This window comes from Mobula hypostoma, chromosome 3, assembly GCF_963921235.1.
Source record: "Mobula hypostoma chromosome 3, sMobHyp1.1, whole genome shotgun sequence".
Classification (NCBI taxonomy): Eukaryota; Metazoa; Chordata; class Chondrichthyes; order Myliobatiformes; family Myliobatidae; genus Mobula; species Mobula hypostoma.
Genome location: NC_086099.1, coordinates 164,852,158 through 164,878,984, shown reverse-complemented (window position 1 = coordinate 164,878,984; position 26,827 = coordinate 164,852,158). Strand labels below are relative to the sequence as shown.

General features: G+C 40.6%; 1 protein-coding gene across 1 annotated transcript in view; it reads right to left on the bottom strand.

Moving 5' to 3' along the window:
• Positions 1-26,827, bottom strand: part of lancl2 (LanC lantibiotic synthetase component C-like 2 (bacterial)) — a 67,227-nt gene that overhangs the window by 38,399 nt on the left and 2,001 nt on the right. Inside the window, exons 2-4 of the mRNA XM_063044028.1 lie at positions 21,756-21,873; positions 14,787-14,994; positions 2,987-3,134 (exon numbers count right to left, since the gene is read on the bottom strand). Coding sequence (XP_062900098.1) covers positions 2,987-3,134; positions 14,787-14,994; positions 21,756-21,873 — 474 coding nt within the window. The remainder of the gene's footprint in view (positions 1-2,986; positions 3,135-14,786; positions 14,995-21,755; positions 21,874-26,827) is intronic.

Sequence of the window (26,827 nt, the reverse complement as noted above, 5' to 3'; positions counted from 1 at the left end):
AATATGGGAAGAGAAATAGCAGGTGGAATTTAATATGGAAAGGTGTGAGGTGGTGCATTTTGAGAGAAAAATATGACAGAAAAACATACAGTAAAAGGAAGAATCCTTCAGAGGACTTGCATACAGATGGATCTTGGGATGCACATAGATCCTGGAAAGCATTAACACAAGTAGGTAGGGTGGTAAAGGCAGCAGGCAACATTTATGCCTTTAAATTGGTTAGGGTATTGAATATAAAAATTGGCAAATCACGTTGCAACTTCATAAAACTTTGGTTAGGACATGAGGACTATTGTGTGCAGTTGTGCTTGCCACACCAAAGATATACAAGATACTGAAAGGCCTGCTTTTGTGAACGCAAAATTAAGGATGTTCAAGCAGAATGGCAAATTCTCAAAATAGAATCTAAGTATTTAGAGACCAAGCAACAGTGCCTTGTTCACATTGTAACTTGAGTACTGTATTCCACTAAATTGTTGGAAGACTGATTCATCCATGTCCAAAAGATGAATTTACAAAGAGTGTCAGCCGAGAAAGGAAAATCTCTGAAAAATGATCTTAGGAGGTAAAGGATAATTAAGAGAGCAGAAAAGGTACATTAAGGGAAAACAAGGGGCTTCTGCAATATGAATTCAAATGGGTCTTGACCTTCTTAAACACAGCTACTTCTGATGAAGACGCAATGTTGGTACTGAATTGTTCTGTCAGCCATTATGCCTGTATACAACAGGGCAGGACTATAGAACACATTGGAAATCATATACATTGGACCTCTTGTTCCTATTTTACATATATCATCAGTCTGGCTTCATTGCATAATGCCATACTTGGCCTCTAAACTTTATGCCAATCATAGCACAGTCCCAATCATTTGGATTGTTGCTAACCTTCACTAAGAAGCTAAATGAAGATCTCTTCTTCTCTCACTTAAATGTCATACATTAATGTCAACTTAAAAATTAAAAGGTATTTCCCCATCTCCTTTTTTTAAAATGTCGGATCATCAGAATGCAAGGGCACTGTGAAGATTAGGGGTTCCCAACCTTATTTTATGCCATAGACCCTTACCATTAACTGAGGGGTCTGTGGACTTCAGTTGGGAACCCTTGGTGCAGAGCACAGAAGGGAAAAAAAAACAGCATAGGCCAGGTCCAGCCTGATATTTACTGGGAGGAGGTAACCTTTGTTACAAAAAAGATCATTATGGTCATTTAAGAAACAGGATTACAAACAACTCTCACAATTTAATGCCACCAGGGACAATTCTCCACTATATTAGCAAAATGTCTCAGACAAAACCCCATACCAACAATAGTGCTGGTCTACAAACAAAGTGGTGGTACCTAAATAGATACAACATGCTTGTCAAAACAAAAAGGGAACAGCCAGACAAAAGCAATGGAGCAGATCTACTGCTCTAACAGTGGTGCTAAAATGATGACTTCTGGGATCTCTACAGATGTTCCACAAAATCATCAATTCTTCCAGTTTCCTGTGCCACAGTGGGTACAATAATTTTCCATCGAAATGCCAGCCCATGCCTAACTGTTGAGTCTTCATATTAATGAGATACATCATTTTTCAAGAGAAAGGTAACACAAGATAGTTTATTAATTTTGATTAATTTTAGACTGTGGATGAGCTTTTTTAAAAGATTTAAAAAAGTGTAAAAACATAATTATTTTGTTGTTGAGTGGCTCGCCGAGCTGGCTTGTTAGCTTGCAGACGTTTCGTTACCCAGTTAGGCAACATCATCAGTGCAACTTCGAATGACATGGTGGTAATTATTCGTCATGTCATTCGAAGTTGCACTGATGATGTTGCCTAGCTGGGTAATGAAACATATGCAAGCTAACAAGCCAGCTCAGTGAGCTACTCAACAACAACATACTCAACCCAAGCTACAAATCTTTCCCAACATCTTAAGCATAGTTAATTTATTTTGTGCTCAGATTACTGAATTCTGACAAATCTCAAAACTGGTCACAACCATTTAATCGCTCTAACAAAACTGACTGCCTTAATAACTATCAGAAGTTCGATGAGATCAGTCAGTCGATGACCCTGAAGTGGCCACTGAGCTGGCCACGGTTGTTCTCATGTGGGCTGGACATATCTTGTGTTGGGAACTCAGCACCCAACAGCACATGTGCCAAGGCCAGATGAGAACAAACAGTAAATGCCATATGGGTCAGCAGAGTGATTTGAGGGCAACGACAGATCTGTCCCAATATTTATACAGATAAGGGACATATTGCGAAGAGATTTTAAAAATGGATCTTGCATATTAAGTACATGAAATTAAAGCAGAGCAAGATCTTTATGTATTGTGCAATAAACAGAATTCACAAACAGTAGGGGTAATGTGTAATTACCAGTATGGCATACAAGTCTTAGGAGGTAATTTTGACGGTGTTAACACACATACAATGCTGGAGGAAGTAGGGAAATGAGCATTTGATGTTTTGAGCTGAGACCCTTCATCAAGACTTCATTTCCCTCCATAGATGCTGCATGACTCACTGAGTTCTTCTAGCATTGTGTGTGTGTGTGTTGATCCAGATTTCTGGCATCTTGCAGTCTCTCTTGCGTCTCTATTTTCATAGTGCATTTGACAGGGGCAACTTTATGTTTAATTTATCATGCTTTCCCCCCCCCCTTTCATTAGGCATACTTTGACAAGCAAACAAATCTACTGCAGTATCTTAATCAAATTCTTGCAGTGCCTTAATCATATTCTTAAGGACCAATTTATATTTGTCACTTATGAATGAAAACATTACAAGCAATAGCACATAGCAAGAGTAATTCATTATCTTCAGTTCCACTGAATAAAAGACATTGAACTCTCTGCTCCAAATATTCTCACACAATCTTTTACATCTTCTGAAACAGAATACAGCACCATACCACATCCAAGGGTAGCTTTCCAATAATGCAGCAATTGATTACACCAAACAATATAATCAAAAGGTGTTTTTCTTACCTCCCGAATAACAGAACGAGGAACAGTATCTTGTCCAATCTCTGTATTTACATACAATAAAGCATACAAGTACCCAGCTCGGCCATACAGCAGCTCATCTGGGATATCAGAGTCCAAGCTTACAACTGTTTTCTGCAATTGTATCAATCTAGTAAGAAAAAAAAGCATATACACCTAAACAAACTCTTAGTCATCATTAAAAAATATTGCAACAATCAGGATAGAAAATACTTTAAATCCAAAGAACTGTAAACAATTAGATATAATATTAATCCTTTTTTAAAAATCTATAATCAAAGTCTGCCATCTTTCCAGTTTCTAAATGCGCTTAAGAAACGTGATGGTGAATCACCTTTAACTCCTACAGTACTTCTGGTGAACTCTTTTAGGAAGGGTATTCCAGGGGTAAGACACATTGTTGGCAATGTAATTCCAAATGAAGGCCGTGTGCGACTTGGGAGAGGAACATATGGGTGGCATTAATTCCATGCAATTGTGGCCTGCTTCAGTGGGCAGGTATTTGGAACCTTCTGTCGGAATGACTGTGAGAATAAGAGCAATGCATTTGTAGGTGGTAGGGACTCTAAGATATACAAGTAGTGGTGAAAATTAAGAAGCGGGATAATGGATGGAGTGCTAATAAAGCCATTTTGATTGTCAATCTTTGAGTTTTGTTGAAGCTGCACTCATCCAACATGTGAAAAGTATTCCGTATCACTCCTGATAAAGTGCCCTGATGATCACAGAAAGACTTGCATTAAGGTGGAAATAGTATAATAGCCTTTACTGAAATGATGTTGAAGTTTACAGATATGGAAATTTTATTACAACTTACAGGGAATTGGTGAGATCACACACTCTTGATTCTCTTAGTCAAAAAGTAGAACACTGTGGCCCAAAGGAGGTTCCCTAGGCCAATACCTGGTACAAGACGACATTCCTGTCAAGACAAGCTAAACAGGAGGGGTCTATATTCTTTGAATTTTATAAAAATGAGGGATAATCTTATTGAAATATAAAATACCCTAAAGGGAGCATGATAATAGTAGATGCTGTGATGTTATCACTTGTGGTCACATCTTGAACAATGTTCCTTCAGTTCGTCCTGACGAAGGGTCTCGGCCTGAAACGTCGACTGAAACTCTTCCAATAGATGCTGCCTGGCCTGCTGCGTTTACCAGCAACTTTGATGTGTGTTTCTTGAACAATGTGACATTTCTTAAATGGCGGGGGGGGGGGTCATTTAAAACCAGTGTGCTTAGAAAGGTCTCACTTCAGAGGACAGAAAATCCCTAATTCTTTAATTAAGACAGTTATGGAGGCTAGATCATTATAAGTATTCAAAGAGGTGGTAGGTATATTTTAGAAAGATTGGGGAACTGAGGTCTACTGGGATCTGGCACAGAGAACTGGTTGAGGCCTGGGATACATCAACCATGTTTATATTGGATGGCAGGGTAGACTAGAGTGGGCAGATGGCCTAATCCTGCTTTTACTTTTTGATATCATTCATTCAAAGGATATTCAGATTGTCTCTTCATATAGTACACGTGTGGCTGATCCAATTAAGTTTCTGGTCAACAGGACTTAAGGATATTGATAATAGGTGTCAGAAGTACTGGTGATCTCCAAGAAGATGACTACTTTCTGGCACGAACATTTTGTGCCAATTATCTGCAAGTATTCAAATGTTGTCTCCGTCTCGCTGTATGCAGACAACAACCTCATGAATGCTGTGTATACATGCTCACTTCGGAATTTAAGGTAAGAGGCCAGTCAGTGAAGCAGTTGAAAACAAAGATTCAAAGTATGTATACACTATACAACTCTGAGATTCATCTTCCCCTCAGATAGTCATGAAAAACGAAAACCATGGAACCTGTTCAAAGAAAATTATCAACCCCCCGAATGCACAAAAAAAGCCAAATGATGCAAATAACAACACAAAAAAAAGTAAAAAAACACAATATAAAACACAAAATCAAAGAGTCCAGGCATATTCAATTTAGCCAAGGGTTTGTTATCTGCAGGCTGCCCCTAATTCAAAATCATCCAAAATAGCAACAAAGAAAAGGGAATGACCAGATACTCTTCATAACGTGAACTGCAGTCCAATCCACAAATCACATCAATTAAACCTTGCCCAAAATCCAGGACTCACTGCTGGAGTACAGGACACTATCCTGAGATATCCTGCAACCATGTCCTGAGATAGAAACATAGAAAGACTACAGCAGAATACAGGCCCTTCGGCCCACAAAGCTATAGTTAGAACATGACCTTACTTTAGAAATTATCTAGGGTTATGCATAGCCCTCTATTTTTCTAAGGTCCATTTACCTATCCAGGAGTCTCTTAAAAGACCTTATCGTATCTGCCACCACCATTGTTGCCAGCAGTCCATTCCATGCACTCACCACTCTCAGCGTAAAAAACTTACCCGACATCTCCTCTGTACTTTCTTCCAAGTACCTAAAACTATGCACTCTCATGTTAGCCATTTCAGCCCTAGGAAAAAGCCTCTGGCTATCCACACGATCAATGCCTCTCATCATCTTAGACACATCATATGCAAAATCTCTTCTGCTACCTAAATCTACATTACATTGTAGTTCAGTGCTACTGCTTTTTTATCAGTAATGTTCTTTGATAGATACATGTGATATTTGCATATACTTTAACAACTATATGTTTATTCTCTATTTCCTGAGGAGAGTGAGGTCCTTTAACATCTGCCGGACGATGCTGAGGATGTTCTACGAGCCAGTGCGATCATGTTTGCTGTTGTGTGCTGGGGCAGCAAGCTGAGGATAGCAGACACCAACAGAATCAACAAACTCATTCGTAAGGCCAGTGATGTTGTGGGGATGGAACTGGACTCTCTGACGGTGGTGTCTGAAAAGATGATGCTGTCCAAGTTGCATGCCATCTTGGACAATGTCTCCCATCCACTACATAATGTACTGGTTGGGCACACGAGTACATTCAGCCAGAGACTCATTCCACTGAGCTGCAACACAGACCGTCATGGGAAGTCATTCCTGCCTGGGGCCATCAAGCTTTACAACTCCTCTCTTGGAGGGTCAGACACCCTGAGCCAATAGGCTGGTCCTGGACTTATTTCCTGGCATAATTTACATATTACTATTTAACTATTTATGGTTTTATTACTTTTTATTATTTATGGTGCAACTGTAACGAAAACCAATTTCCCCCGGGATCAATAAAGTATGACTATGAGTATTTGGAGAAGTTAATGTAACCCAGAAAAATAGCATTGGTTCTACACCAGTTCCAAGAAGGGCAATCTCCTTGTCCAGTTCCTTATCCTATTTCCCTACAGCCCAATGATTTATCCTTACGGTCAGAATTAATATCACTGACATACGCTGTGAAATTTGTTGCTTTGTGGCAGTATATGGTGCAACACGTACACAAACTATGCTGCCTGCATAGACAGTGGGTAGAGTGTTAACAACATGAACAGTGAGGTTTTCAGATCATACTTTTACCATCAATAGCCACTCCATATCATTTTGTACGACATAAAAAAAAGCAGCACTTTTCCATGTGATGCCCACTAATTTCAGCTTTGCTAGTACTCCTCAACACTTCTTTGGCCAAATGCTAGCTTGACATCAGTCACTCTCACTTCATCCTGAGAACTCAGCTCCTAAGTCCACATTCTACAGAGGTTGTATTGAGAGCATCCTGAACAGCTGCATCACTGCCTGGTTCAGAAATTCCACCGTCTCGGATCGCAAGACCCTGCAGCGGATTGTGAGGCCAGCCGAGAAGATCATCAGGGTCTCTCTTCCCGCCGTCACAGACATTTACACTACACGCTGCACCTGTAAAGCCAACAGCATTGTGAAGGACCCCACACACCCTTCATAAAAACTCTTCTCCTTCCTGCCATCTGGCAAAAGGCAGCGAAGCATTCGGGCTGTCACGACCAGACTGTGCAGCAGTTTCTTCCCCCAAGCCATCAGACTCCTCAATACCCAGAGACGAGACTGACATCTACATCATTTATTATCATTTGTCCTCTACTGCAGCGATCCCCAACCACCGTACCACGGACCGGTACCGGGCCGCAAAGCATGTGCTACCGGTCCGTGAGGAAATGATATGAGTCAGCTGCACCTTTCCTCATTCCCTGTCACGCACTGTTGGACTTGAACATGGGGTTGCCAACTATCCCATATCTGCCGGGACATCCCGTAAATTGGGCTAATTTGGTTTCTCCCATATGGGACCGCCCTTGTCCTGTATTTCCCTCACTAAGGTAGAGCGTTCCTATGAAACCTTTCATGCCGAAGTAGCATAAAGTGAAGAAGCAATTATATGGGAAAATTTTTTGAGCGTTCCCAGACCCAAAAAATAACCTACCAAATCATACCAAATAACACATAAAACCTAAAATAACACTAACATATAGTAAAAGCATCAACGTTATGATAAATACACAGCCTATATAAAGTGGAAATAATGTATGTACAGTATAGTCGAGAAGATTAAGCCAAAACCGATTTGTGGAAAAAAATCAGCACATACATGCATGCGCACGTCACATATGTGCATGCGTCCAGAGGTGCCCACGCAAGGCTTCATGGTCATGGTAGTCTTTCTTTGAGTAAAGTCAAGTGTCCCGTATTTGACTGCTACTTTTGTCCCTTATTTGGGAGCGAGAAAGTTGGCAACCCTAACTGTAAAAGACAAGTTGAGGTGAGTTTAATCCAACTTGAACACCAACCCCCCCCCCACCCCTGTCGGCTGGTCCGCAAGAATATTGACAATATTAAACCGGACCACGGTGCAGAAAAGGTTGCGGACCCCTGCTCTACTGCGCCTATTGTCTTGTTTATTATTTATTGTACTGCTCTGCACTGTTTTGTGCACTTTATGTAGTCCTGTGTAGGTCTGTAGTCTAGTGTAGTTTTGTGTTGTCTTACATAGTCTAGTGTAGCCTTGAGTTGTCTCACTTAGTCTAGTGTAGTTTTCTATGGTTGAAATGACAATAAAAAGCGACTTGACTTGATCTGATCAAAGCTGCATAGAGGTCTTGAGGTGAAATAGCCCTGGTAAAACTCAAACTGAGCATCAGCCAAACACTGATGAAAACATCTTCCAATATGTAGCTGAAGACTGGGTGTAAGGCAGTAATTAACCAGGTTCCATTTCTGTGGACAGGGCAACCTGGGCCATTTTCCTTTTATTTCACAGTGTGGGTAGATATGTGGGTGGCCCTATACTGTAGGACAACAAATGGGATGCTGTCTATTCCCAAAGTTTTTGGTGAATCCAGTGCTCTAAGCCACGTCTTGAGATCCACTGGTGCAAATTAAATTCATTGACAACTAGTTTCTATGATGGTGGATTTTACAGGAAGGAGGAAGCCAAAATGAATCATTCACTCAGCAATTCTGGCTGAATGCGATAGCAAGTATTTCAAACCTGTCAAACGCTGCGACCTCCCACTTTTAGAAATCTACTCCATCAACATTAACGACAAGCAGATTTACAAAGCATCAATATGATCTGTTGTTACGAAATCGCTTAGTTCTACTTATTACACTACTTACCACGCGCAGCAAGTAGTGTATTCAACATTTTTGTACCATTGATTTGATCATGCCTGAAGACAGAGGTCATTGATGTCAGAAACACGGGTCTTTTTCAAGACCGGCATTGACTGTTATATCTGCTAACATTGAAGGATTCTCTGCAGCTAAACAAAAAATCCTCGCTGCATTATGCAGCAAGTTGCAGTGTGATATCCTCTGCCTGCAGGGGACACAGAGGAAGCGAAAACAACCACCCAAAAATTCCAGGAATGTTCCTGGTTATTGAAAGACCTCATCGACAATATGGCAGTGCTGTATTTGTTAGAGATGGTTCAGTCATAGAAGCCACTTCTGAAACAGAGGAGGACAACATTGAAATTCTAACTGTAGAGCTGAACAAGGTAGTAGTGACCTCAGCGTACAAGCCACCGGGCACAGTTTTCAGCTTCTCTGACCCTGTATCCAACCTGCACAGTAAACCATAGATCATCATTGGAGACTTTAATAGCCACAGTACCCAATAAGGGTACAAGGAGTCTAACAACGATGGAGAAACAGTCGAAGAATGGATGGACACTACCCAGCTTAGTCTCATCCATGATCCTAAATTGCCAGCCTCCTTCCACAGTGCCTGCTGGAAGTGCAGTTATAACCCAGATCTTGCCATTGTCAGCAACGACATCGCTGGCCTCTGCAAGAAGCCTGTCACAGGCCCAATACCACAGACACAGCACCGTCCTATTGGTATTCAGATAAACGCAGCCGTGTTACCAACTGTCGTACCATTCAAAAGGCGCTTCAACTACGAGAAGGCCAATTGGAACGGGTTCACAAGAGCACTTGACCATAAGGTTAAACGTATTAAACCACTACCTGAGCACTACAACCTGTTTGCAAAAGCTGTCCAGAAAACAGCCAAAAGGAAGATCCCCCAAGGTTGTAGAGCACATTACATCTCTGGCCTCACCAAAGAGAATGCTGAACTCTACAGGGAGTATGTCTCAATGTTTGAACCTGACCCCTTCTCAGAGGAAACAATAACTACTGGTGAGAGGGTGATGTTAAGTATCTCTCAAGAGTGTCAAAACACCTGGAACACCTTGATAGAGACAACAGATCTTACAAAAAACAGCAAGGCATGGTCCCTCATACGCAAACTTGGAGCCGATCCCAAGAACGCTGCCCAACATCTCAATGTGTCTGCTAACCAAGTTGCACACCAGTTGCTCCCAAATGGAAAAACCAACAAGAAACAAGCAAGAGCACAACTAGATAGGAAGAAGTACAGCGATGAACCTGGCTTCACTGGAACATTCACCATGGAAGAGCTGGAAATTGGTATATCTAGTCTAAAACACGGGAAAGCAATTGGTCTTGACAACATAGCATCGGAGCAGATAAAGCATTTTGGACAGCAAGCAAAGAAATGGCTCCTACAATTGTTCAACCACTGTCTGGCAACACACAAGCTACCTAATATTTGGCAGAAGTCACATGTACTAGCACTGTTAAAGCCCGGAAAAGATCCCTCAGATCCTAAGAGTTTTCGGCCAATCTCACTGCTTTGCCACATCAATAAGCTGTTTGAACGCCTGCTACTCAATAGGACAGCACCAACTGTAGATGAGAAGATCATTCCAGAGCAGGCAGGTTTCCGCCCCGGCAAATCAGCAACAAGCCAACTGCTCAACCTCACACAATATATCGAAGATGGTTGTGAGCAAGGGATGGTAACAGGTGCTGTGTTTGTAGACTTGTCAGCAGCTTACGATACAGTAAACCATACACATCTCCTTTGCAAGATCCTAGAGATTCTCTGACAAAAGATATTCACTTAACAGAGCTGTTTGAAAGCATGCTTCAGAATCGCCGGTTCTATGTTGAACTGGGTGGGAGGCGCAGTAGGTGGCGTATTCAGAAGAATGGTCTTCCTCAGGGAAGTGTGCTTACACCACCGATGTACAACATCTACATGAATGACCAATCTACAGATGATGTCACACGCCGTTTTATATATGCTGATGACTTATGCATCACTGCCCAAAGCACTGATTTTAACATCGTGGAGAAAACGCTTTCTGAGGCCTTGAAGGGACTAACGTCCTACTATGAAGAAAACCACCTCCGCGCAAACCCATCAAAGACACAAGTTCCTGCATTCCACCTCAGCCAAACGACACCGTGAAGCCAAACGACAGCTTAAAGTAACCTGGTGTGGAGCAACACTGATGCATTGCCGGCACCCTATCTACTTAGCTGTGCGCGTGTGCGTGCACACACACATTTTTCAACCAGCGCACAAAGGAAATTAATGTGTGCACAAAAGATTAGTTACCTAAAATAATGTAGTAATTAATAATTATACTTATTGAAAATAATCTTTTAGCTGAATGTTTCTGTTAACTAGTTAGTCAGTTTTTCAAATACCACAATGCACATCATTAATTTACGTCACCTCACCTTTCCTGTTCCAGTTTGTACAGCTGTATCACGGCGGCAGCCATCTTTGGCGGATAGTGATCATATCGTAAAGTTTACAAAGATCTGTTTCAAATCCTGTAGATAGCTTACTAAGTTTTTATTGAAAAAGATCAGTCAAATGACCCTGTGGCTAAATACCGTCACAAGAAATTGATAAACATCACATACAAAGTAGCCTTACAGGTTTTAAGTGATGTCTTTGATGAACTGGCTGCACTGTGCAAGATTCTGCAAAAGAATGGCCTGTGTTACGTACCCCGTAACTGGGTTGCCAAACCAGCAGAAATGGATCACTCAGTTGGAGTCTGGAGTACTAGAACTAAGAAAGTTTTATTAAAGAAACAAGCAACACAGTAATCGAAAGGATAATAAATGCAACAGTTCAGCGATTATAAACACACATGTGCACAGAATTAAGATAACAGCATCAATCCAGCTCTATCGTTGTCTAGGGGTAAATGACCAAATTTCAAAGTGACTCAAAGTTCAGTCCAGTTTAGTAGTTCAGTTCGCAGTAATCGTTGCCATGGTGATGGACAACGTGGGGGGAGAGAGAGAGAGAGAACAGGAACAACTGATCATTCAGACACGACTTCACTCACAGACCGGCGATTTTGGGTAGGTCCTTTGTGATGTCACCTGAGGTCACCGACTGTGACCCCTCCTCCAGATGCGGTCGATCCTCTGCAGTGAACCCGGCACCCAGGCAAGGGTGGACACACACCGGGTTCCTGCTGATCCTACCTTTCCACCCTGGCCGTTGTCTGGTACTTCCCACCGACTCGTGAGAAGCGTACCGCTTCCAGGGTCTCGTTACCTCGGGTGGCGTGTGTGTCTGCCTTAGCGAACCTGTCCCTTTTTATCCCCCTGCTGGGGCATCGCCTGTCCATCACTTCAAACAGTTCAAGGTTCAAAGGGGGGAGCCGCTCCAGACAGCTCTCTCTCCCCCGTCCCTTCATTACACATCTCCAGACGCTGCTCCATTGTTCCTTATCTCTCCTTCCCCTGAGGGCAGGTGGCAGACCACTTGCTGATGTCACTGATGCTAACCTAGGCCAGCAAACATATAGCTTACTAAGTTTTTATTGAAAAAGATCAGTCAAATGACCCTGTGGCTAAATACTGTCACAAGAAATTGATAAACATCATATACAAAGTAGCTTTACAGGTTTTAAGTGATGTCTTTGATGAACTGGCTGAACTGTGCAAGATTCTGCAAAAGAGAGGCCTGACACCGATGAATTCACTTCATTTTGCATGAGGCGCAATTAACAAGATAAGAAAGCAGTATCTGAGAGACAATGTTCCATGGAGTGACAAAGTTAAAGTTTTGCTAAGTCAACAACGTGAAGAAAACGTCACAGTAGATACAAGTTCGCTGTTGACTTTTATAAATAGTTTTTGTGTTCATTTAGGCTTCCTGAAGATGAGGTACAAGAATGGTCAGCTTTTGATTTCTCTGCTATTACAGATTGTGACTTTGCATTTGGCAATGAACAAGTTAATGCCTTATGTCTAAAATATCATGGTTTTCTAGCTGAAAATCCTGTAATAGTTAGAGTTTAATGATTTCAAATTTTCTGTGCAAGAAAAAATTAAATCCAAACTGATTTCAAACTTTGCTCAAATGGTGGCATTTGTACTTCAAAATGAACAGTTTTGCGACCCTGCACAGTCGTTGGACATTGGGGGAACCTTTCTTGCCTCTAGTGCGGACTGTGAGAGAGGTTTTAGCCTAATGAATCAACTCAAAAACAAGCTGAGAAACCATTTAGGTGAATGTCATTTGGATATGTTAATGAGAATCAAAAGCTGTCAATTGGATGGAAGTTCTATTAATCTAGATAGAGTTTACAAAGAATGGGTAAATGTCAAAGACAGGAGACAGAAAAAATAACTGAGTGACTTAAATATGTATGTTATTTTATTGTTATTCTGTGCAGTTTTATGTCAAATATTTTGTAAACCTACATAAACTGTGCCATGTGTGCATTCAGTATACACATACTTTTGTCACAGGAAAAAAAATTTGCACAACGTAAGATTTCTGTGCACATTGACTACTAAAAATTAGAGGGAATATTGCTTAGGAGTCACCCTTGACAGATGCTTCACTTTCAAGAACCACATCAATAAGACAAAGGCAAAAGTGAGCGCATTAAACAACATCCTGAATAAGCTCACTAACACAAAATAGGGAGCAAGCTTGAAAACATTGTGAGCCAGTGCACTTGCTCTTTGCTATTCCACTGTCGAATACGCCTGCTCTGCATGGGAAAGATCTACTCATGCTAAGAAGATCGATGCCATTCTGAATGCAAGCTGCCTACTTAGCACAGGCTGTTTAAAACCAACAAACGCCAACAGCTTATATATCCTGGCGGGTATCGCTCCCCGTGATATAAGGAGAACGGTAGCCAGTAAGAAAGAACGACTCCGTCAAACATCAGATGAGAGGTACCCTCTACATGGTCATACACCTACACCCAGCTGCCTAAAGTCAAGGAAGAGCTTCATGGACAGTGTTGTTCCATTACAATCAACTCCATCTGAAGCCCGCATCGCCTTGTGGAAAGACCGGCTCGCCAGCCTCAAACAACCCCCAACGATGGAAATTCCACCGGATAAAAGTCTTCCCCCTGGAGCTAATTGCAACTGGGCAACCTGGAAGTGCCTTAACAGACCTAGGACTGGTGTAGGTCGTTCAAAGGTGTCACTAAGCAATTGGGGATATACAATCAGCCCGACAACTTGTGAATGTGGAACTGAGCCACAAACTATGCAACATCTCCTGCAATGCCCATCACTAAAGGAAGCCTGTACTGTTGCAGATCTTGCCGAATTCAACAACAAGGCACAAAAATATGTCCAGTTCTGGCTGGGCCATGTATAGACTGACCATGGACATGATAAGAAGAAGATTACAAGCTAAAGAGCAATGTCTATGATAGTTGCAATGTTTTGTGAAGAAAGGGCTCAGTGTGAAGACAGAATTTGCCTCCACAGTGCTTGTACAGTAGTTACTCCTACCAGTTTTGTTCAACACAGGTGCATAAGCCAAAGGTAGATTGGAAAGAACAAGGACAATTTCATCAGTTTGGATTTGTTAAGAGCACTTAGTGCATCTTAAATTAAAACCTCCAAACTGTTGTTTGCAAATGTTATACGTACATTATATAAACATAGAAACCCTACAGCACAATACAGGCCTTTTGGCCCACAAAGCTGGGCTGAACATATACTTACCTTAGAACGACCTAGGCTTTACCCATAGCCCTCTATTTTTCTGAGCACGTAGCCATCCAGGAGTCTCTTAAAAGACTCTATCGCTTCCGTCTCCACCACTGCTGCCAGCAGCCCATTCCACGCACTCACCACTCTCTGCGTAAAAAGCTTACCCCTGACATCTCCTCCGTATCTACTTCCCAGCACCTTAAAACTATGCCCTCCCATGCTAGCCATTTCAGCTCTGGGGAAAAGCCTATGACTACCCACATGATCAATGCCTCTCATTATCTTGTACACCCCTAATCCTCCGTCGCTCCAAGGAGAAAAAGCTGTGCTCACTCAACCTATTCTCATAAGGCATGCTCCTCAAATATAATAATGGAAGGAAAGAAAATATAAACTATTCAGCTTTAGCTCATCTAAAAAAATCATAACCTCATGAACTTCTGAATAAACAGTTACAACAAAGCTTCAAATTCAGTTTAAAAATTCATTTATTGAACTTAATGAAAAACGGGTCTTACTTTGCAATGCATTCCTGTGATTCTGTTGCATTCTTGAGCTTGTGGTGTACAACTGCACCAACAGCTAAAGGTCCTGCATCACCACATAGAAAGGTGACTCTTCGACCATTCAGATTACGCAGAGTCCTCTTCACGTAATGCAGAGATCGCTGGAGATATGCTGGATCCTGGGTTGTACGGAAACATTGCAGATAAAGAAGAGCAATCCCTAGTCCCAAAAAAGAGAATACATCAGCTTTGCAATTAAATTGAAAGCATGCCTAATCTACAGAAATGGCATATGTATCTTTTAACACAATTTCTAAAAAAAAACATTTTTGTAATCAGCAACTTAAGACAACCTAATCAGGAAAATTAGAATTTGTATGAACAAATATTCCAAGAACAGCACTACGTTTTCTGACAAAAGGGTTTATTCTCATATAGAAAATGTAGCACATATATTTTTCAACATAGTCCCCTCCTACATTTACACACTTCGTCCAGCGGTCGTGGAGCATACGGATCTTGGACCTCCAGAAAGTGTCCACAGCAGAGGTGATTGATAAGTTCGTGGCCTAAGGTAGGAGATGAGTTATACAGCTCTCGTTACATGCACATGCAGTTCAACTCTGAGTGATTATGCAGAAAGTTTGAAGTTAATAACTCATCGGGGGTGATTGATAAGTTCATGGCCTAAGGTAGAAGGCCACAAACTTTTCAATCACCAATCTGTGGGCGCTTTCTGGAGGCCCAAGTTCCATATGTGCCACGACTGCTGGACTAAGTATGTACATGTAGGAGGGGACTATGTTGAAAAATAAATGTGCCATATTTTCTAAAATTGACTCCTCCTATCTTAGGCCACAAACTTACCAATCACCCCCCATAAGTTTATCTATCTGTTTCTTCGGGTTGTAGATTGCAGATGTACCAACACCATACTCCTCATCAGACGCTTCACACTTACACCACTCTCAAGTTTTTCCGACAACTTGACTTTATGTAATAGATAAACATAAATGTATTTTTGTCTTTTCGCCATTACCATTGGGGTAACTGCAACCTTTTTGACATTTTCGACAATATTCTCTGCTGTGCTGTGAAGATATGTGCAAACCACATGGTAATCATGGTGCATAATGCACAAAGGTTTGGCTACAATGACTGCTGAAAATAAACTGGTGCCAACAGTGCCCCAATGTGACATCACTTAGATCTGTGGTGTGCAGAGACCTGCGAATCAACTTTCCAACACCTTGTGGAATTTTCCATTAGCAGTGTCATGTTAGTGCTCAAAAAAGTTTTCAATTTTGAAGGTTTTCAGATTTTCAGAGAAGGGGTGTTAATCCTATATGTATAACTACTGTGCAACATCAAAAAAATAAAAGTAACTTAAGAATGTTGGCTTATTGGTTGAGAATAATATCCCACATGCAGAAAATATGCCAATCCAGCACCAAAGTCCTATGTATGGCAGATGAATGGAATTTTAAGATAGTTTACTATAGAATCACACCTGCTCAGAATCCAGAGCCCAAATCATCTACTGATCCGAGGCACAAGGATGAATCCCACAGTGGCAGCTAGAAAACTTTAAATAAGTGAACTGTGAATTGTCATCAAATCCATTTGGTTCATAAATTTTCTTCACTGAAGGAAATCTGAAGTACTCATCTTAGCATTTGATTAGTCATTAGCCGCTCTCTGAAACAGCCCAACAAGCAATTCAAGGGAAATGAGGGATGACCAATAAACCCTGACTTAGACAGAACATTGAACAGAGACCAGCACAGCACAGGAAGAGGCTCTTTGGCTCACAATGTTATAACAAACCAATTAAATTAGTAATCAAGTGGCTTACTAATCTCTTCTGCCTACACAATATCCTTCCATTTTCCTCTCAGTCATATGCCTCTTAAAAGTCCCTGATGTTTCTGCTTCTACAGCAGGCAGCATATTCCAGGTACCCACCACCCTCCCTGTAAAAAAGAACTTGGCCCTTCCCTTAAATGCATGCCTTCTGGTACTGTATTAGACAATTCAATCCAGGACACTTGTATCCAGGTAACTTATATACATCCTAAACAGCAGAGGTCCCAGAATAGATCCCTGCAGAACACCACTGATGACAGACCAGACCTCCCTTTGACAACTATGGGCAACTACCCCTCTGTCTTCTATGGGCAAGTTCCAAAACCAAATGGCCAATTCATCATTGTTCCCATGCATCTTAAACTTCTGGATGAACCACCCAAGAGGGTCCTTGTCAAATGGCTTACTAAAATTCATGTAAATATCCACAGCTCTACCTCCGTCAATCACCCTTGTCACCTTCTTAAAATACAAAATCCAAGTTAGTAAGAAATTACTTGCCCTGTACAAGGCCATGCTGGTCTTCTCTAATTAGGCCATGGTTCTCCAAATGCTAATAAGTCCTAACACTAAGAATTCTCTCCAGTAACTTCCCCACCATGACATGAGACTCACTAGTCTATAGTTTCCAGGATTATCTCTGGTTCCCTTCTTGAATAATGGAAAGACATTGGCTACTCACCAATCCTCTGAACCCTCGCTTGTGGCTAGAGAGGAGACGAAGATACTGGTCAAAAACCCAGCAATCTCATCTGTTGCCTCTCTCAATAACCTGGGGTACATCCCATCAGGCCCAGGGTACTTAGCTACCTTAATGATCTTTAAGACACTACTTCCTCCTTTACCTCGAAAAGTGCTAGCATATCAATACTCTCGTCACTGATTGCCCTATCCGCCTCGTCCTTCTTGTTAAATACTGATGTGAAGTATTTAAGGATCATACCCACATCCTTTGCATCTAAGCAGATATTCCCCCTTTATCTTTCAATGCTCTCACCTTAACCCTACATGCAAGGACTTTATCATGGCCCCACTTGGCTTTTCTATTTCCCTTCTCGAATTCTTTTCTGGTTTCTTCATAATCCACAAGGGCTCTGTTTGATTCTAGCTTCCTAAGATTTACATACTTTTCCTTTTATTTCTTGACTAAATTCATCACCTCCTTCGACATCCAGGATTCTCTTACCTTGCCATCCTTGTCCTTCCTTCTCACTGCTACAGGCAGAAGTTCCCACTTGCTTCAAAAAGGCACAACTTATACCAGTGCCAAAGAAGAATAATGTGGGCTGCCTTAATGACTATCGCCCGACAGCACTTACATCGACAGTGATGAGATACTTTGAGAGGTTGGTTATGACTAGACTGAACTCCTGCCTCAGTAAGGATCTGGACCCATTGCAATTTGCGTATCACCACAATAGCTCAATGGCAGATGCAATCTCAATAGCTCTTCCCATGGCTTTAGACCACCTAGACAACACAAACACCTACGTCAGGATGCTGTTCATCGACTACAGCTCAGCATTTAATACCATCATTCCCACAATCCTGATTAAGAAGTTACAGAACCTGGGCCTCTGTACCTCCCTCTGCAATTGGATCCTCAACTTCCTAACCGGAAGACCACATTCTGTGTGGATTGGTGATAACATATCCTCCACGTGACTGGGCTAGGCATAGTTCAAATACCATCTACAACTTTGCTGATGATACAACCATTGTTGGTAGAATCTCAGGTGGTGACAAGAGGGTGTAGGGGAGTGAGATATGCTAACTAGTGGAGTGGTGTCACAGCAACAACCTGGCACTCAACATCAGTAAGATGAAAGAGCTGATTGTGGACTTCAAGAAGGGTAAGACAAAGGAACACATACCAATCTTCATAGAGGGATCAGAAATGGAGAGAGTGAGCAGCTTCAAGTTCTTGGGTGTCAAGAACTCTGAGGATCTAACCTGGTCCCAACATATTGATGTAGTCATAATGAAGGCAAGTCCGTGGCTATACTTTAATAGGAGCTTGGAGAGATTTGGCACGTCAACAAATACACTCAAAAACTTCTATAGTTGTACCGTGGAGAGCATTCTGACAGGCTGTACCACTGTCTGGTATGGAGGGGCTGCTGCACAGGACTGAAAGCTGCAGAAGGTTGTAAATCTAGTCAGCTCCATCTTGGGCACTAGCCTACAAAGTATCAAGGACATCGTTAGGGAACAGTGTTTCAGAAAGGCAGCGTCCATTATTAAGGACCTGCAGCACCCAGGGCATGCCCTTTTCTCACTGTTACCATCAGGCAGGAGATACAGAAGCTTGAAGGCACACACTCAGCAATTCAGGAACAGCTTCTTCCCCTCTGCCATTGATTTCTGAATGGACATTAAATCTTTGGACACTACCTCACTTCTTTTAAATATACAGTATTTCTGCTTTTGCACATTTTTAAAAAATCTATTCAATATACGTAATTGATTTACTTGTTTATTTATTATGTTTTATTTTATTTACTATTATTAGTTTTTCTCTCTCTCCTAGATTCTGTATTGCATTGAACTGCTGCTGTTAGGTTAACAAATTTCACGTCACATGCCGGTGATAATAAACCTGATTCTGAACATAATTTTGTAATCTGTGCAGTCAGTCTTTAAACACCCTCCACATGTTGGATGTGGTCCTGCCCAAAAACAGCTGTTCCCAATTAACTCTTCCTAGTTCCTGCTTAATGCTTTCGTAATTTGCCCTGCTCCAGTTTAATACTCTCCTGTAAGGCCCATACTGATCCTTATCTATAGCAATCTTAAAACTTAAGAAGTTGTGGTTACTATTCCCAAACTGCTCACTCACAAAAATGTCAGTCACCTGGCCAGTCTTAGTACCCAACACCAGGTCGAGTACAGCCCCTCCTCTTGCTGCACTATCTACATATGGATAAAAGGAACCTTCTTGGATGCACCTAACAAATTCTGCCCCATCTAAATCTTTTGCACTAAGGTCCCAGTTTACATTAGGGTATTTGAAATCCCCCCATGACAATACTACTATTTTAACATCTTTCCTTAATCTGCCTACATATCTGTTCCTCAATGTTCCAATGGCCACCAGGGATTTGTAGTACAATCCCAGAGTGATTGCACCCTTCCTGTTTTTGAATTGCATCGACATAGACTCAGTGGATGAGCCCTCCATTAAGTTCCCTCTAAGTGCAATGCCATATTGTCCCTGATTAGTAGTGCAACTCCCCACTTCTTTTATCACCGTCTCTACCTTTTCTAAAACATCGAAATCCTACGATATTAAGCTCCTGTCCCTATCTCAACAAAGTCTCTGGAGTGGCCACAACATCATAGTTCCATGTACTACTACATGCTCTAAGTTCATCACCTTTACCTATAATACTCCAGGCATTGAAATACACACTCTTCAAACCATTTGTTCCATCGTATCTACTATTCTGCTACTGCCTGTTTTTACTGGTCCTAACATCCACCATTCTCTCCATCCCTCCACTTTCTGACCGGGTGCTCTGGTTCCCATCTAACTGCCAAATGAGTTTAAGCTCTTCCAAGTAGCACTAATGCAACTCCTGACCAGGATATTGGTTCCCCTCCAGTTTAGATACAACCTGTCCCTTATGTAGAGGTCACCCCAACCCAGCTAGACAGAGATACCTTCATTCTGAGAACAAATGGAAAAGTAGTACTAAGTAATTATAATGATGTACTGGTGACACTTACATTATGGGGAGGTTGAAAAGAGGTGAGTTAAGTTCCTAGAAAATGGTCAATAGCTTGATTTTCTGTAACACAGTAGCACATCTGCACATACATCAAGAAATGCAAAGTGTATGGAAAAGCCTGTTATTTATATTTTTGCTTAAATACTGCAAGACGTTATTTCACTCTGCATCTCAAGTTTTTGGGTGGTGATTGTGACAGGTTGCCTGCATCTGCAAATTTACAAGCATGTCTTTGACATAAAAGGTTATAGAAGCAACACACACAAAATGCTGATGGAACTCAGTAAGCTATGCAGGGGAATAAACAGTTGACATTTCGGCCCAAGACACTTCATCAAGACTGGAAAGGATTCAAATTCAGATTTATTTATCACATGTCCATCTAAAACATACAATGAAATGAGTCTTTCTCATTAACAACTAATACATCCAGGATGTGCTGGGGCAGCCAGCAAGTGTCGCTACACTTTCTGGTGCCAACAAAGCATGCTCACAATGCTCTGCAAAACAACACAGAACAGAAGTGACATAACAACAGCAACACAAGCCCTGTTCCTCCCTTCCACCCATTGACCCATCTACACAGTCCTCCAACACCAAGCCATCTTCTGCTTCCAGTGGACTCAGAGACTCACAGACATTGGGCTTTCAACTTCCCCAGCAGAATGACTCACAGAGATTCACAGAATTAAGGCACTGGTTATTGGGCCTCGACTGCCAATCGACCTTTGATATCAACTACCGGACACTAGGCCTTAAACTCCGGACTTGCTGATTCACATACCTAGGGGGTCACGAGCCCTCATTCCTCTGGCTCATAAGAATATCCAATCCAAAAACCTACTGCCATCTTGTGTAGCTCTACATGGTATAGCTCATAGCATCACTGAGATACACAAGGCCCCTCACCATGACAAGGTAACAGTCCGTGAAGAGGCCAGCAGATCTGGAAAACCCAACAGTGGCCTTTAGACTGGAAAAGATCAGTTTATATCCCAATTCCCAACAAGAGAAATGTAAAGGAATGTTCAAATTACTGAACAATTTCACGTGCTAGTAAGGTAATGCTGAATATCATGCAAGCAAGACTCCAGCAATATATGGAACCAGAATGCCAGATGTACAAGCTGGTTTTAGAAGAGGCAGAGGCACCAGAGACCAAATTGCTGACCCACACTGGATAATGGAGAAATCAAGGGACTTCCAGAAAAGTATTTATGTTTTATTGACTACTCTAAAGCCTGTGACAGTGTGGACCATAATAAAATATGGCAAATCTTTAAAGAAATCGGGATACCTGGACATTTGATCTGCCTTATAAGAAAATTGTAAATTAGAGTCTGAAATCTGAAACTGCAAGTGACTGAAGCAATATAATGTTCACCTGTCCAGCCAGTGTAAGCACAACAGTCATGAGGATCTGCAGTCTTGAGACCTTCTTCCATTTGCATCAGAAGGTCTTTGATTTTAGACTGAATCCGCTTTATGAAGGCAGGACAAATCTACAAAAGGAAATACAATACAAACATATCATACAGTTTTGAAGTTAGTCTATTATTACAAAATTACTGAGTATAAATGAGAATTTTAACACACAGGACTTCTTTGTATATACCAAAGGATGAAACGTGTGCCCAACATAAAAATGTCTTGTAGATTGTAGAGCTGGCTAGACGTTTTGATTTCCACATAATGAAACAGATCTAAAATTACCTTTTTCCAGTTTCAAAATAGTGTGTGCAATGGTCCATCTGAATCAGAATACCATTTGGTTCTCAGATGAGGGGAAATAAGCATGACTGGAAAATCTTCACAGGTAGGCTAAAAAGAGCATTTGCTATACTCATGAAGGTTGTTCTGTGAAACTACAATCAAGATATTATAACACATTCCTTAAATTAACATTTCAACATGATCCTGAAGAAGTGGTACATAATTGGAATTGCCGATCTAAGAACGACATATTGAAATGAGGCCCATCTCTCTCAGTGGAAATTGCAACGTGCCTATGATGTCAGCAAGGATCAAGTAGCTCTCCTATTTTGCTGACAAATATATAGTGTATATCTCAATCTGGAGCAAAAGAAGGAGAGTATCTAGTAAGTAATCTTTCCATCTGTTCTAGGACACTGCTTGTAATTTTAAAATTACAAGCCTGTATATACTCAAAAGGGTGGACAAAGATGCCTAGGTAAAATATTTAAGTCATAATGGGCTTTATAGAAGTGGAGATACATATTCAAGAGAAGTAAAACTGAAATCAAAAGTAAATTCAAGCAAAATGTAGTTAACAAATTACACTGAATACAAAATGGTACAAGGTTTTAGCCTGATGATCAATACATTGTTGAAAGACTGGATAAAGATAAACATGATGGGCTCTTCAATTACATTTGGGTAGCTTCTGAGGTCAGAGGGGAAAAAAAGAGATAATTACTCTGTAAAATATAAATCCAAGCTTCTATTTGATCTGTCCAGTAACAAAACTACTTTATTATGACATGTCCATTTACTAACATATTATGGAGGTTTTAGCGCTTTAAGGAAATGTGTAGTGTACTCTTCAGGTCTTCAGTTGATTGACCTTCTTCACTCAGATATGTAAAGAAAGCCTAATTCATACTGCATATTTATAGTAAATCTAATTTTATACTTTTATATTCAGATATATTCAGGACTGGTGAACCTTTCTGAGACTGTGCAAAATTGGTGATAATCTAGATAATTTTCGCATGTATCATGGTAATTTCATTCAGAGATTATCATTAATTAATTAGTAACAATGATCATGCACTGTAAGGAATAAGGGATGAATTTATGGGTTGTAATAAAATGAATTTTTGCTTTGGCAGTAAAGATATCATTATGTATCTTTTTATGGATGAGTTTTAAAGGACAGAGAGTGAGGGGCAGCATTGCATGCCATCGGTCAACAAAATTTTTTAGCATGTGCCATCTTGGGCAAACATGCCATAGGTTGACCATCTTTGAATGTACTTATCTAGGATAGAAATTAAAATAGAGAGTAGAATCACTGGTAACAATTTGGAGATATGATTGATCAAAACAGCAACATTTAAAATTATTGTTTTTCCAATGGAATTTTAGATCAGAATACTAAAAACAACAATGTATATAAACCAGGATGTAATTTAAATACTTTTGACTAATACAGATAAGCAAGCGTTTCCCTTCCTTACAAGATGAACAGAGCTTGTACAACTGAGTGAAAAACAGCAAAGGTCACAAAACATCTGTGAAGATAAAACTAATGGTGGAATTTGTTGCCACGGGCGGTTGTGGAGGCCAAGTCATTGGGTGTATTTAAGGCAGAGATTGATAGGTATCTGAGTAGCCAGGGCATCAAGGGTTATAGTGAGAAGTCGGGGGAGTGGGACTAAATGGGAGAATGGATCAGCTCATGATAAGATGGCAGAGCAGACTTGAGTGGCCGAATGGCCGGCTTCAGCTCCTTTGTCTTATGGTCTAACCTGCAACCTTTTCCAAAAGAGACTACAATAAGTGACAATTACTAGACATTGGGCACCAGTGGATAATACCACCATTAATCAAGACTCTCTATCACAATTTTTAGCAATAGGTTGAACTAATAATTTAACTAATCTTCAGTGCTTGCGTTTCTGGCGAGAAAGAAATTTATTACAATCTCTTTTACAAGTCCCATTTCCTCTAAACTTTAAATAGAATGCTTTCTGAGTTAATTACATTGTTAGCTGTACATGATCAATTATTCACAACTCTAACAGCTGAAATATACTTTAAAAGAAAAGCTCAAGGCTCACTCCACAGGACTTTCATACTTTCCCTGCAAAAAAATAGGATCTTCATAATACCTGATAAAATTTTGATGGACTGCCAACATTCAAAGATCAGAAATAAATTTTTCAAGTTTAAGTAATTTTCATTATGTGGGGAAAAAAATCCATTTCCAACTCACAATATGGAGAGGAACCAGATTTAAGACTCTGATGAATTGAGGATTACAGTGAAATGGCATAAAGAGATATTGCGGCCAGCATAGATCAGCAGTAATCATATTGAATGTCAGTGGCAGGCTGGAGGGACCAAATAGCCAACTTCTATTCCTATTTTATTGTGTTCCTTTGTAATATACAGCAAAGGACACAGTCACTTGCCTTACCATATCCGTGCTTCATATTTAATAATATATCCAGTAATTGCAATTGGGACATGTCTGTCCCCATTTCATTATAACATTAAATTCAGTATCTCTTCTTACAATATCCAGGTTTATGGTGAGATTGATAAGATTTAAAGGGGACTTGAGGAACAACTTTTCTCCAGATAGGTGATGCGTAGGTGAAACAAAATGCCAGAGGTGGTATTAGAGGCGGGTACAATTACAACCTTTAAAAGACATTAGACAAGTACGTGTGCAGAAACGGTTTAGAAGGATATGGGCTAAATGCAGGCAAGCTCAGGTAGGCACCTTGGTTGGTGTGGATGAGTTGGGCCAAAGGATGCTTCTGTCTGTATAAGACTGTGAAGGTATTCAAAAAAGCTTTAACTTGTTTGGTAGTTTTATTTATCAAGGCAACATTCTTGCAGCTTTGCTTTAGAAAGCAAGAACATTTTATTTATTGTTAACAAAACTTTATTGGCTTTTGGAAAGCACAAGTATAGAGATAAAAGCACCATAAAAGTTACACTTCACTGAATGTTTCTCATGAGGAATTCAGAATCTTAGAAAAAAATTATTGTGGAATTACCTCTACATTTTGCATGGTTTTGGGGATACAATAGTAAAAAAAAAAGTGCCCTTTGAAATTGCATGTTGAGGTTGATTGGCAGTTAATGACATCTGAGTCATCCAAGTGAATTAGTTAAATACTTAAACAAGAGGAAATCTGCAGATTCTGGAAATCCAAGCAACACACACAAAATGCAGGAGGAACTCAGCAGGCCTGGCCGCATCTATGAAAAAGAGTACAGTCAAGGTTTCAGATCGAGACTCTTCAGCAGGATGTCTTGCCGACGGGTCTCAACCCGAAACGTCGACTGCACTCTCTTCCATAGATGCTGCCTAGCCAGCTGAGTTCCTCCAGCATTTTGTGTGTGTTGCTCGTTCAATTCCTGAAGTGTTTCTAAAATTCAAGGCTGGAACTCCACTATACTGTTGTTTCAAACATAAAACTAAAATACCCAATTATGATATCTGAGAAATTTTTGAACATTTAACAGGCAAATTTTGCTCTGGAGTTCCTACCATATTCTTAGCAGAGAACTTACTGCTTTCATTCTCATGAATGTGGCTGGTTTAGTTTACTATTCTTCTTGTGTCGTCATTTTTATTCAGCTTCACCCTATTTGAAATTCAAGAACCTTGTACGTTTACATACCATGATGGAAGATGCAGAGTAACATGATACTAAATTACACTGATTTGGATACCATATTGAAATTAGTTTTTTTTTTGAAACTGGAGTTTTTATTTCCTCCACACTGTACTAAAGTTTCTTAATACTGGCTATTCCTTGTCACAGATTTCCAATGCTCTAAAAACTGAAGATGCAAGTAGTACAATGCTACTTTTTGTGGATAAAATGGGACTATCACTGAATTACAGAGTTTCAGAGAAGAAATTATTACTTTGCTCCATGTCCAAATGGATGATTTAATTGAAAATTATGTTAGTATGAAAGCTTGATTAAATAATTCATACTGCAACTGTTGCAAGTTGATGTTTGCACACCATAAGACATTACAGCACGGTAGAGGCTCTTCTGTCCACAATGTTGTTGTGTCTACTCCGAGTTCAATCCAACCCTTCCCTCTCACATTGCCCTCCATCTTTAAAAAATCATCCATGTTCCTACATAAGAGTTTCTTAAATGTCCCTAATGTATCTGCCACTACCATCACCTTGGCAGTTCATCCATGCACCTATCACTCTCAGTGTGAAAAAGACTACCTCTGACATCCTCCCTGTTCTATTCTCCTATCATCTTAATGTTGTACCTCTTCACATTAGCTTTTTCCAACCTGGGGAAAAGTCTCTGGCTATCCACTCGATCTACAGTAATTCTTTTATCATCTTGCAAACCTTCATCATGTCACCTCTCATCCTCCTACTTGCTAAAGAGAAATGCCCAAACTCACTCAACCTATCCTCACAAGACACTCTAATCCAGACAGCATCCTAGTAAATCTCCTCTGCACCCTCTCAAAAAGCATCCATATCCTTCTTAAAATGAGACAATCAGTACTGAACACAACACCCCAAGGACAGTCAAATCACTTTTATAGAGCTGAAACATCACCCTGAGGCTCCTGAACTCAATCCCTGAACTAATTGAGGCCAATACAATCCTCTTAACCACCCTATCAACTTGCGCAACAACTTTGAGGGATCAATGGACATGACCCCAAGATCTCTCTGTTCTTCCACACTCTTAAGAGTCCTGTCATTAACCC